Source organism: Acyrthosiphon pisum, chromosome A2 (genome assembly GCF_005508785.2).
Source record: "Acyrthosiphon pisum isolate AL4f chromosome A2, pea_aphid_22Mar2018_4r6ur, whole genome shotgun sequence".
NCBI classification, from domain to species: Eukaryota; Metazoa; Arthropoda; class Insecta; order Hemiptera; family Aphididae; genus Acyrthosiphon; species Acyrthosiphon pisum.
Genome location: NC_042495.1, coordinates 43,883,592 through 43,897,372, shown reverse-complemented (window position 1 = coordinate 43,897,372; position 13,781 = coordinate 43,883,592). Strand labels below are relative to the sequence as shown.

Sequence of the window (13,781 nt, the reverse complement as noted above, 5' to 3'; positions counted from 1 at the left end):
AAAAAAAAATTGCAAGACTGCAAGAGCCTGCAGTGATGGTCTGTTTTGGTCCTGTCCTGATCTGCTAGACCAGTACCATCTTGGTCTTGGTCTTGCAGCAAGAGTCTTGCGAGACCACAAGACCAAGACCAATTTTGATCATCACTAATTGTAACATTTTCACAATTATCATTCACTTTATTTTAATAATTTACTTAAATTTCAAGAAGAGTATGACATACCACCACAGACAGTGGTTGTAGTAGTACCATATTTACTTCATCGCGAGGAAAAACATTTTCCAAACCCTTTGACATTTGATCCCGATAGATTTTTACCTGAACACAGTATCAACAGACATCCTTATGCCTTCATACCATTTAGTGCTGGTCCAAGAAATTGTATTGGTAATTAATGATATTTATATAGAAAAATATTATAAGATATTTATTTTTTTTAATATTACAAATTATTTTTTTAGGACAAAAATTTGCAATGTATCAAATGAAAACTATAATATCGACTGTTATAAGAAAGATGAAAATTGAAACATTAGGAAGTCAAGATGACATTAAAATAAGCGCACAATTGATTTTGCGACCAGAATCATTACCTGATATCAAACTGACCAAGATTAAATAATTTATTCATTAGTAAAATTGTTTATTTAAATATTTATATTATTCTATTTGTTATAAAATACAAAATATTATTAGAAAACATATTCAGAACAGACAGGGTTGGGCAAGATACCCTAAAAAAAGTATATAAGGTATATTTACTTTTAGTTTCTAAACAAAATAGGTACTCTAATCTTTGACATTTTTAACAAGTTTTATTAAATGTATTAAAATCATAATTCTTAATTAAAATTTAAAATGTATGCAAGGTTCGTCATATGCGCAACTAGAGTCAAAATTTTGGGGGGCTACAGCCCCTAACAAAACTATTAATTTAAAATAACCCGTAGGGGGCTAAATCTTAATCAGGAGAGGGCTAAACACCCACTAGTTTCGTCACTGGGGCCGGCATTATACTATAACTATAATTTAATTATAGTGAGGGGGTGGGGATGTCATAAACCTTAAAATAGCTAGACTATATTATAGTTAAAATCCAAAAATATATAATATTATATAGTTATACTTGCTTCTTAGATATTGCCCAGCTCAAAGTATAGGTACTTTAAAGGTAGTTAGGTAGGTTTAAAACTCAAATTGAATCATTTGTTTTTAGGTAAATTATTTTTATAGTTATTAAGTACAGTAAAAAAAGATTAATTTAGTATTGGAAGCTGGTTTCCTTATTTAATATTTGCATTTGTTTTATTTTTTTATTGTTGTAATTTTGTATTATTTAAAATATTTGTCAAGCTGTTATAACTCATAGTTACTGACTAAAAGCTAATAATAAAAAAAAACTAATTTAGAGTGTATAAATAAATTATACAGATTACAGTTACCTATTTAAAGAGAAACAAACTAAATATTTAAAAATGAAGTATTTACTAAAATCTAATAATATTATATTATACCTATTCCTTTTTCCCCTATTGAACAACTAAATTTATGGGGGGGGGGGGGGAATGAATTAGCATTACTTCTTACAAGCACCATCGTTTAATGTTTATTGAAATTTGTAAGAATAAAGAATACACGCAGATTGTCCTTCGAGAAACCAGAGAATCTTTAGCAAACGCCAATATGTATATCGTATATGCTGTTTCACAAGGATGTACAATTTTCTGGACGCTAACAGTCTGCAATGGCCGCTCCTAGCCCTGCTCACTCAGCACAGATAGCTTTGAAAACTCATGGCCCGTCAGCATCTACAAAGTGGAAAGACCAGACAAACAGGGAGGTTTATAACATAACCCTAAAAAAGGGGTTCACCAAAAAAAATGTACAATTATACCAGATAGAATATTCTGGACATAATTATTTTTAATTTAAAAAAAACTGCGTACCTATACAATTTACAAATACATACTATTACTATAGAAATCTGTACTATTGATAACCAATTATAGTATACAGGCATGGTGATATAAGAAAATATAATTTTTAATTGTTATTATATAATATATTATATAACAAGGATAGAACATTTGATGTTGGTTTAAAAATGTAATGTACAATGTATACATGAGTTTTTTAAAATAATTAAAATATCACTGGTTTGTTCATTAAAATAGATTAATTTGAATTAATAATGGGTAAAACAATAAAACAAAAAGCATTTTCACAGCAAAGGTTGACAAAAAAAATATGTTAAATTTGTCACTGATAATGTTAACTAAAATATTTTGCACAAAACTAAAAATAAATGTTATTCAAATATTCATTAAAAAAAAAAAAAATAATCATACTTACCTATGCAATTATTGAGAAATGTGTATTTAACTAAACAGTTTGAAAGGGGCATTGCACATAGTTTATTTACCTAGAAGAGCAGATTATATTCTCTGGCAATATGTTGATCTAATGGATGATAAAATATAACATTTGTAGGTACAAGAAATGTGATTAGCAAGGGACTTGGGCTTCAAACAAAAAATTAACAGAAATGTATAAGACTTATGCATTTTGGACAATTCCACTGTATAGGTGAATTTGAGATTGAGAAGACTATTACAATATGTCGACACTAAAATGTATATTCTCCAAATTATTTTTATTCAAATGGACTTTGAAATTAGACAAAAAAAGGTATTTAATAAAAAGACAGTCTGGGTGCTTAGGCTCTAGAAAAATATGAATGATCATACAAATTGTTTGAGCAATTCTGCTGTGAGGTGCACTCAGGACAATTGTTTCTATGTGAACGCCAAAATATTTAACATATCATTTTTAATTGAAAAAGCTTTTAATAAAGATTAAAAATTTGTAATTCCCGAAGAAGGGATCCTGGAGAAGATTTGAGCCCCGGAAAAATAAAAATATATCCAAATTATAGGATTTACATTATTTACAGACAATTCCACTCAGGGCAGGTCGAGCAGGACCCCCCCCCCCACACCTTCACCAAAGTTGGGCAGGCCCGCTTTTACAGATAGAATAAAAAAAGTCAAATTGATGAGCAAAATAAATGTATCATTTATATTTCATACATTCAGTTGTTGTAATTTTTACCATCTAGCTACCTATATAAGTTGATGTCAAATTAATGTATCAAGCATGAAGATTAAGATAATATCTTTTATCTTCACGGTATCAAGTTTTAAACGATCTAAGTAATGCTTAGAGAATCTAAAACTTAAACTTCATCTAATCAAGTAACTTGGTTGTTCGGTGAGCGCCTACAGACAATATTTTATTTAACAGATAGGTATAATGTAATACAAAACTATGGTGTACATTAATTCAATGAAAATTAAAACATAATATATGTATAATACATAAAGATACAAATTATTGAATCATATTATTACCTATTCGTTATTGGTAAATATTTTTCTATCCTTTTTCTATTGTCCCAAAATAATATGATTAGTATTCAATTTGATAAATAAATAGGTACTAAACATAATCCAAACAGCGTCATTTAAAACCTGACGTTTGTATTGTTTTTATATTTACGTTTAACAAATATAAATTCTACAAGTCAAAAAAGTCCAATAGCATCACAAGCCGTTATAATATACTTATAAACTCCATGCGTTTGTAAGTTTTATGTAAATTATTATTGAATATAGATTAATCTCACTATTGAGTGACAATTGACAAGTATTTTTTTTATACTAATTGACCATAAGTTATTCAATTAATAAATTGTTTACCCATGGTAATATGGTATTGACTAGAATATTTACCATTAAGTATTTAAGTATTTAAATATTGTAGAGTGCAGTTATGTAGATTGTAGACCATGAATCATTAAAGTTCAGTATTGAGCACAATTAAATATATCCATTTTCTTGGTATTGAGTATAATATACTAGTATTATTGACTTTTGACTATTGACTATTGAGTTTGAGTTGTTACTTGTTTGAGTCTTGAACTCTTGAGTCTTTGATATTATCAAAATAGGTAGTTGCTTACAATATTTGTATAATCTGACAGTGAGTTTGAGTCATAGACGTCATCAAATACTATATACTACTATATATATACGTCGCACCATGTATTTCATTGTCAACTGAAAATATATTTGATGCATGTCGCTTTGGTCTATGTCCAATTGTCCAAAACATTTTTTTACATGAGCATTGGACTGCTATTTGTTATTTTTTTTATCTTTAATGATAGGCCTGGAAAAATGTACTATTTTTTACATAAATTGTCATAAATATAAATAATTGTCATAAGATGTCATAAATAAAGTTCAAAGTTGTTACTTTTAAGAAATGGAGAATTACGACATTAGCCGGAGGTGAAGGAGATGCCCATAGAATAAGAATAATTAGGGATGGCAACGATACATCGATTAATCGAATACATCGGTGCCGCAAACTAAAAAAAACTAATACAACTGTGATGATAGCATAGAGTATGGACGATAGTGATGATACCTATCTAGTATCTATTTTATCATGGACTCAAGATTGTCACAGAAGTCACAGTATAATCAGTGATACAGCCACAGATATGTATAATATTATTATTATACATATCTGTGGATACAGCCCATACTCTGTCCCTGATAGCAGCCTTGTCAATTGCCAGTTGACGCCTTGCGCGGCTGTTTATTGTTATTGATCCCTCTCTCCCACCGCATTCATCGAGAGACCTAGTCCGGGCCATTCCGTCACCGTTTCTACCATGACAAATAACCTCAACCAGGCGAACCTGAACTAAGCAAAAGGCGATGTCATTCCATGAAAAGATTTAATCAAAATGGACGTCTCCCCTGTATCCCGTTTGTTTTGATTCTCGTGTACGGTGAATTTTTATTATTTTTTTAATTTTAGCTATTCAAATAGACAATTAAATATAAATTGGTCCTGTTGACGGGTCAACAATTTGTTAATACCGTACTGACGACAAATGGCTGCGACTACATTGCCGTCCGGTGAGCCCGCACCCGAAGACACATCGCTGTATCCGATCGCTGTGCTCATAGACGAATTGAAGAATGAAGACGTACAGGTAAAATTGTAAATTTCGAAATGCAACATAGGTAGTGCTTGAATGGGTAAACAAATTAGAAAGTGGATGCAAAAGTTCTAAAAATTTGAGCTCCTTAAAATTAAAACTCCTTATTGATTAGAATATCATTTTAAGGGGTACACTTAAATAATTTAAAAAAGGAGAGGTACGTAGTTTCATCACCTCTCCCTGAACTGAATTCTAGATAGGTAGTGTCAACACCTCTTGTTTTGCTTTACTTCTGCTGATCGTATGCTGACTATTCAAGCATTAGTTGAACCCAAATTCCGGTAAAACAAAATATCGGTTTTATATCCATGGACAGAGTCAGTGGCGTGCCGAACAGTCATTTTTTGAGGCTGCCTCAAGGGAAATTTGGGTGGGTGGGTGGATGTGTTAGTATAGATGTGCAACTTATACCTAAAAAAACTTAATAATATTTATTATTTTGAATAATAAAAAAAATATTGAAAAAACTGTTGGTGGTGGGGAGGGGGATCAAATTGTATAGTTTGCCTCAGGTCTGCTTGTCAGTTCGGCACGCCACTGGACAGAGTGTCCCTACTCCCTAGTATTTAAATTTGTCTGAGGTCCTATCTCAGATATTCAATTAAATTGATTTTGTTTTGAAGAGATTATGAAAATATATCATATGATCTATGATATCTATGATCTGTACCGTAATAGGTTACATTTTAGTTCACAATAAAAGTAAATCTGTTAACTATTGTATTATACCTATTTGTTAAACATAGGAATAGGTAACAATTATTATTTTATTTCTTCTTGGCATAATATTTTACTATTCATGATAGTTGTTTAAGAAATATATTGGTGAATGTGTTTTTAGCTCATTAATTATTTCATTGTAAAATTTTGCATTATACCTATACTAAATGGATATTGGGCGTATATTGAATCTACTAAAATTCTTACAAAACAATATTTTCTAATCTACACGTTAAAACTACACCTTTTTGTTTTTTTCTTCATTATACAGTAAAATAAATGTTACTACCATCAAAAACATTTAAGATAATGTGATTTTGAACAATAGGCAACCTAATTTCTTATGGTTTTTATTATTTTAATTAGAACATTTTTAACTAGGTTTTAATAATTAATATATCTATAATAGAACAAGTAATATAAGTACATAATACTTTTTTTTATTATTAATTATTTTAATTCTTATTCAATGTACCTAATTGAATTTCCTACAGTATATGCTTATAGCATTTACTATTTTACTTGTACAATTATAATACATTTATATGTGCCACATAGAGGAAATAAATATTTTTATTCTTTTCTTTTGAACATATTGAAAACTATTCTGATAGACTTAGAAGCAAGTTTAAATGCGCATCTTATTTAAAATTGCTATTTTATAAACTCATAGATATTCATCATTGACAAACGATAATTATTATTCAATTGAGTTTAACATGTACATAATTTAATATATTTTTATACAAGCTAGCACTTAAATGCAATTCAGTCAACAATTCTAAACTAGCTGAGAATTGCTATGTCACTAGTTTACTAAATTATAAGTATTTGGGTCATTAATAAAAATTATATTTGATTAGTATTATATAGTTGGATTTAGGACTGTTCTTACAATGTCCTGTTAAAGTTAACTGACATTTATCTGGTCAAATTCTGCCGGTAATAAAATTTGTTATCAGTCAGTTAGCGTTAATCAACACTTTACCGGATATTGTAAGAACGGCCCTTAATTATCCAAATATTTAATAAAATGTACCTATTCTATAGTAATCAGAATAATATATGAATCTAGTTATTAAATGTTCTAATAAAAAAAGAAAAATGTATCGACTGATTCAGGATTAAAGATTCATTTATTTTATAATGGTATTAGGAATATTGTGAATTAATTAATTTTATTATTTAACAGTTGCGTTTGAATTCTATCAAAAAACTGTCTACAATTGCTTTGGCACTTGGTGTTGAGCGCACTCGAGTAGAGCTTATTCCATTTTTAACTGAAACTATTTATGATGAAGATGAAGTATTGTTAGCATTGGCTGAGCAATTGGGAAATTTTACCAATTATGTTGGAGGACCAGACTTTGCATATACACTATTGGTAATTTATTTAAAAACAACATTTTTTAGTTAAGATTTAAATTTGTTTATTAATTAATTATGACATGTATTCTGTAGCCTCCTCTGGAATCATTGGCCACAGTTGAAGAAACAGTTGTTAGAGATAAGGCAGTTGAGTCACTACGTCAAATAGCAGTGTTGCACTCTCCAACTGATCTTGAAAATCACTTTGTTAGTCTTGTTATTCGTCTGGCGTCTGGTGACTGGTTTACATCACGTACATCTGCTTGTGGTTTATTTTCGGTTTGCTATTCTCGTGTCAATCCAATGATCAAATGTAAGTTTATTTTTTTTCTATTGAAATAAAATGTTTTGCTTACAAAATTCACAAGATTAAACTTTTTAAATTGAATGCTTTGTCAATTATTTTTTTCTCAATAGCTGAATTACGCAACTTCTTCCGTAATTTGTGTCAGGATGATACTCCTATGGTGCGAAGGGCCGCTGCAGGAAAATTGGGTGAATTTGCAAAAGTTGTTGAATTGGATTCCTTAAAAAATGATCTTATACCTATGTTTTCATCACTTGCTCAAGATGAACAGGTGCTTATTTATTCAGCATTTATGGAATCATATGTATTACATTTTTAAAAAATATTTTTATTGTTCAGGATTCTGTCCGTCTTCTGGCTATTGAAGCTTGTGTTAGTATAGCCTCATTGCTTACACATGAAGATGTGAATGATTTAGTGATGCCAACTTTGCGCTTATGTACTTCAGATAGTTCTTGGAGAGTACGATATATGGTGGCTGATAAATTTACTGAGGTATTTATATAAATGGTAGATGTATTGATATTGTTGTATCACAACTACTAGAATTTCATATATTATATTACTTAAAGGTTTAAATATTTCCAGTTTGTATTTGGTCAGAACTACTTCATAATCTATTAAATGTTTATCACATTGTTATAAAATACATGTATATAATAAAATTATAAAACAAATAATATTTTAACTACAAAATCACAAAATGATTAGTAATTTTGTGCTTTATATGTTGCAATAGCATTAGGCTACTTAAATATAAATTACAATTCTGAATGATTGTTAGTTAATCTATGTTATCTATGGTGTTATTTTAAAAACTGGGCAAATTAATGACCAATTTTTTTAACCCAGTTAAGTTCAGTTAATACGCACCAATAACAAAAAATTTAATTAAATTATAGGTTAACTAAGTTAAGGCTGTAGTTAATACACGCTTTTTGTTAACTTTTTATTAAGTTAAAAAAAAGTTAATATTTTTATGCAACACTAGCGTACTTAATTTTTTTTAACCCTAAACTAAATATATTTTACAGTATATTCATATAAATTAGATTGGAAAAATATAAAAATTTTTACTTTAAATAATTCACTATAAATATTTTTTGACATGAAAACGAAATAGACTGAAATAGTGAAATGTAATAAAAACTAAAAAATTAATAAATTAACTTAACTTACTTCTTGAAATAAAAAATTAATTGGTTAATTTCATGTTAATTAAAAAAGATATTTAGTAAGTTAATGAAAATCTAAAAGTATCTAGAAAGTTCAAAAGTTAAAATGAAATCAACTTATTAACTCGTTAATGCCCAGGTTATTTCTTTTTTAGTGTCCTCCAAAGTTATATTATTTAATTTTGTTATATCAATTTTGCCAAGTCTAATATATTTTTTATACTCTTATTTCCAAAAATAACAAATATTTTTTATATAATTTAAACTCTGATAAATAAAATATTATCACTTGTAATAATAGATTCTCATGATAACCTACAATAAACAACTAATTAAGTTATTGTTATATGATGTAGTTACAAAAGGCTGTTGGACCAGAAATTACTCGTATTGACTTGGTACCGACTTTTCAATCATTGTTACGTGACACTGAGGCTGAAGTGAGAGCGGCAGCTGCCAATAAAGTGTGTGATTTTTGTCGTAATCTTTGTCCTCCTGTTGCTTCTGGTGCTTTATTAAATGATCCAAATGCTGCACAAACTTCAAATGCAGTTGATTCCATTATCATGACATCAATTCTACCTGTCGTTAAAGGACTAGTTGCAGACACTAATCAACATGTTAAATCAGCTTTAGCATCTGTAATAATGGGCTTATCTCCAATTCTTGGAAAACAAAGGTAATACTATTTATACTTACATATAATTTATGTTGTCATAATCAATTTAATACATTTTTTTAAGTAAAATTTATCTTATTTTAGAACTCTTGACCATTTGTTACCATTATTTTTGACTCAGTTAAAAGATGAATGCCCTGAAGTACGTCTTAACATAATTTCAAATTTGGATTGTGTTAATGAAGTAATTGGAATTCAACGGGTATTACATTTATTTTTATTTTAAAATTGTTATTGATTTTTATTTAATTTTTTTTCAATTTAATATTTTAGCTCTCTGAAACACTTTTACCTGCTATTGTTGAACTTGCTGAGGATCCTAAATGGCGGGTTCGTTTAGCAATAATTGAATATATGCCGTTATTAGCAAGTCAACTAGGTGTACAGTTCTTTGATGATAAACTCAATAGTTTGTGTATGACTTGGCTTACTGATCATGGTAAAAAATATTAATTAAAAAAAAATGTAAAGCTTTTATAATATGATTAACATTAAGTAGTAAAAGTACTCGTGTAGTATGCTACCTACCAAAAACCGGGCGCATGCAGCATGCTACTTACCAGAAAATATAACATACCTAGTTTTATATGACGTGTTATTAATTTTATTTAATTTTATTAAGGCATAGTACCTGTGATTTGAGTTATTTATTTAGATAAATAACATATTATTATAACAGTCATACAATTCTATATAGTATAATATCTAAATAGCTATTATACTGGTAATTTACCAGTAAATAATTACCAATAACTCACAATAACTCACTTTTAGATATTATATTATTTTAGTCTGTGTTATGTCTTTCCATCTCGCTGTGTTAAGCAACAGATTTGTTAATCCTTGACTTTGTTCAAAATTTTTATTATTTACTTTATTCAAATTAACTTAAACTTAATATAAATTATAATTCTATTTAAATCTTCTCTTAGATTATTCTAGCATTGGAATACGGATTCAACTATTTGTAAAATGATACCAGTGTTTCTCATTTGTTCCAGTCAATCTTGATTTTTTTTTTAACAATTGCTTGCATTACATCTATTTAAAATACCCAATACCAACACAATTTCTATATTGCACAATTTAAATTACTCTTACTTATATATAAAAGAAGTAGTTGCTTTGCTGTATATACTTTATTCAAGTTAAGGAATACAGTCAAACAACAACCATTTGTTACCCCCACCAGGCACCAAGTCAACTATATTTATACCTTTGCGTAGTATTGCCATACCCCTGCTCACAAGTTGGCCACCAACTGTGTTTCTTAACTTGAATAGAGTATACTCAAGTATAGTAGGTGTCGAGTGTACATTGTCATCTAGTAGATCACTATTACAGTGACCATTACGGATATATTAAATTTAAATTAAAGTATACTTCATTGCATATGACTAAAAACTCTTCTGAGTGGAAATGTCAGCTTATAATATGTCTACAAAATAATTTGCAATATTGACTGATACCACTTTTTCTGGTATCTGATTGGAATCGCAGATATCCCCCCCCCCCAGACTGTTTTTGGTGTAGTAGGACATTTCTCCTCGATATATTTTTGATGCGGACGTTTTCCCCCCATTTTTTAAAAGGTAACTAATATATTACTATTTAATATGAAATTATTTTTTTGCCTATTGTCAAATATTTTCATAAATATAATAAATTATAGATGTATAATATTTTTGATCAACTGAACTACTAGAATCAGATTCAAAAGCAATTAAATATCCAAACTGGTACAGTTTTAACAACAAAAAATATAAATATGATCTAAGGCTATAAAATATGTTTTTGGAATTGACAAAAGAATCAGATATTGTGTCAGATATGTTTTTTACAAAATGTATTGTTTTTAATTCAGAATTTTTAGCCATTTTTATTAATTATTAATTATATTTTATTTTATATTTATTGTTTAAGTAGTTCAGTTTATCAAAAATATACATTTATAATATTCTATTATATTTATGAAAAAATGTAATTATATTATATCACCAAATCTAGTAATTCAGATTGAGTTCTTTGTAGCTAAAATCTATATTATGGTACAATAATAAAGGATTATTAAATTTAATGTTTAAACAATCAAATTTATATTATCTGTATATATATATATATGCATATGCGTGAGTGCGTAGTTTTATAAGTTATAAAATATATGATGTCAATGGGATATGGTTCAAAACTTCAAAATATTGCTCTTATGCCAAAGATATAAATATTTCCTACACTAAACTGGTGAAAGTAGCAACAAATACTGTAAAAACAAATACCTGATACCAATAGGACCAATATTGGTTGTCTGTAATAGCTGCTCATAATTGCTATGCTCTTGTATAAAAATGATTTTATATTAAACATTTATTACGCAATCCTGCTTTTGGAATTTTCACTTTTCCTATTAAAATATATATTTTTAAATTGGCTGGTGTATTAAAATACTGTTTTAACTGTTTTTATATTTAGTGTATGCTATACGAGAAGCTGCTACATTAAACTTGAAAAAGCTAGTGGAGAAATTTGGCGCAGAATGGGCCCAAACATCTGTTATACCAAAAGTCATAGTTATGGCTAGAGATCCAAATTATTTACACCGAATGACATTCTTATTTTGCATTAATGTAAATAAACTCAATTGTGTACTTAAATAATTTCTCCTTACACACAAAAATATTTATATTGATTTGTAGGAGCTCGCTGAAGTATGTGGTCCAGAAATAACTGCTAAGACCATGTTACCAACTGTATTATCTATGGCAAGTGATAGCGTGGCTAATGTACGTTTCAATGTAGCCAAGACACTTCAAAAAATTGGACCAATTGTTGCACAATCGTATGTATTTCTATTCAGATATATTATAAATTACTGAAATATAAAAGTATACTTCTATAAGAAATATTTGTTATTTTTAGTGCTGCGGTGAAATCTCAAATAAAACCAGTTTTGGATAAATTAAATACAGATACAGATGTAGATGTCAAATATTTTGCTGCGGAAGCTATGTCAATAATTGCGTGTAACTAATGTTTTTTTTTTTTTATTGTTTATGTATATCACCCTTATCAGCGCCCAAATTAATTATTATAACATTGTTACAGCTTGTGCATTTTTTCCCTTCCCACTTGGCATATTATTTTTTTTTTTTTAACAGTAATATAAACATTATTATTATATTATAATTATAATTTTTGTAGATCATTTACTTAAAAGCAAAAAATATGATAATTGAATACATTTAAGTGAAATTATCATTATGAGTAGATAATAAAATATTATTAATATATTATAATGTTTTAATTTCCAATTACATTTTACATAATAGTTGTCGTTGAAAATTTTTATTGATTTTACAGTCGACAAATTTGAATTTTTAAATGCTATATTTATAAATACTGAATAGGAACCATAATCAACATGAACATTATATTTACAACTACTAATTAATAATTATATGTTATTTTTATTTAAAATGTATTAATTTGGTTGTATAAATAACCTAAGCCAGGGCTTAAAACCGATAACCTGTTTGTAACGAAAACCGGTAAAAACCCGTAAATTTGAGAACCGAAAACCGATAACCACTTTTAGTTTTGGAATACTGGAAGCGGTTATTGGTTATCGGTAATCAAGGTAAATATCTAAATATTAACATTAAAGCGGTTACCACATATTTTCAGTCCCGGTTTTATAACCAAAACCTATTCCCGACCAAAAAAATTAACGGTTTTTTCGTGGAATTTAATACTTGAATTATGTCAAGAATTATGATTACATTATAGGTAGTTGAATTTAATTTTCCAGCAATTTTTAAATTTTATTCCCCAATTAAATGCTGTCGTGTATTGCTTATCTGTCGTGAATATCACATATATATATATATATATAGGTATAAGTATATAGCTATATATTTTAAATACCGTCAAACGTTGTCGTCGATCGTCGTCCTCGTGCGCTGATTCCTATTACGGAATAGTTTATGGAATAGGGGCTCAGTCCATTTAGTATTTTAGTATTTACTACTATTTAGTATTATTTAGTATTTACGATATTTTAATGCTGTTGTCTGTTATAATCTTTGTTTCTTAGAAATATACACATTTATATACAGTGCCACAACTTACTATAGATAGGGGACCTTCCAAGTTTAATTGTAAGCAATTTGTTAAAAATGTTTAGGTTTTTAGCACATTATACTTTATTTTGCATATATTTATAAATAGTTTAGTATTAAATTACAACTCCCAGAGCCCAAACCCTCCTGGTTCTGCATTTGTTATTTGTAGTGTTTGCCCCAAAGATAGGTCTGGAGGCTACCGTAGAATACTCGATCTGCAGACCCAGGTTTTGGAGTACTGTAATATATACAATATAACCAAAAAGTTCTGTGTCAATGTATCACTCTTAGTGTCATCTTGGAAAATTATTATATTTAATTTTGGTTTTTTACAGTTA

General features: G+C 28.4%; 2 protein-coding genes and 1 long non-coding RNA gene across 5 annotated transcripts in view; 2 read left to right on the top strand and 1 right to left on the bottom strand.

The window, feature by feature from the left end:
- LOC100159506 (cytochrome P450 4C1) overlaps window positions 1-657 on the top strand; it is a 28,465-nt gene extending 27,808 nt beyond the window's left edge. For 2 of the 3 annotated variants that reach the window (XM_029489629.1, XM_029489627.1), the window contains 2 exons: window positions 207-386; window positions 461-657. In XM_029489629.1, the coding sequence (XP_029345489.1) occupies window positions 207-386; window positions 461-621 (341 nt within the window). In that variant the 3' untranslated portion in view covers window positions 622-657. The remainder of the gene's footprint in view (window positions 1-206; window positions 387-460) is intronic. The other variant, XM_029489628.1, reaches the window with a different exon arrangement.
- Window positions 658-3,507: 2,850 nt separating this feature from the next.
- LOC107882871 lies at window positions 3,508-4,572 on the bottom strand. The gene is made up of 2 exons (XR_001678953.2): window positions 4,317-4,572; window positions 3,508-4,229 (listed from the first exon to the last, which is right to left on the bottom strand). It is a non-coding gene; the product is annotated as an uncharacterized LOC107882871 (long non-coding RNA).
- A 217-nt stretch (window positions 4,573-4,789) lies between these two features.
- LOC100161542 (serine/threonine-protein phosphatase 2A 65 kDa regulatory subunit A alpha isoform) lies at window positions 4,790-13,436 on the top strand. Its single transcript, XM_001949448.5, has 11 exons — window positions 4,790-5,067; window positions 6,989-7,180; window positions 7,258-7,477; window positions 7,582-7,742; window positions 7,811-7,966; window positions 9,003-9,325; window positions 9,410-9,527; window positions 9,599-9,764; window positions 11,795-11,949; window positions 12,019-12,161; window positions 12,242-13,436. Exons 1-11 carry the CDS (start codon window positions 4,966-4,968, stop codon window positions 12,351-12,353), a joined length of 1,848 nt encoding a protein of 615 aa, XP_001949483.1. The 5' UTR covers window positions 4,790-4,965; the 3' UTR covers window positions 12,354-13,436.
- The last annotated feature ends 345 nt before the right edge of the window (window positions 13,437-13,781 follow it).

Bases quoted from the DNA above. Each gene is read 5' to 3' on its own strand.
- LOC100161542 (XM_001949448.5), top strand. From the start codon at position 4,966: ATGGCTGCGACTACATTGCCGTCCGGTGAGCCCGCACCCGAAGACACA. The intron at 7,967-9,002 runs GTATTTATATAA...TATATGATGTAG, and splicing joins TGGCTGATAAATTTACTGAG to TTACAAAAGGCTGTTGGACC. The intron at 11,950-12,018 runs GTAAATAAACTC...ATTGATTTGTAG, and splicing joins CATTCTTATTTTGCATTAAT to GAGCTCGCTGAAGTATGTGG.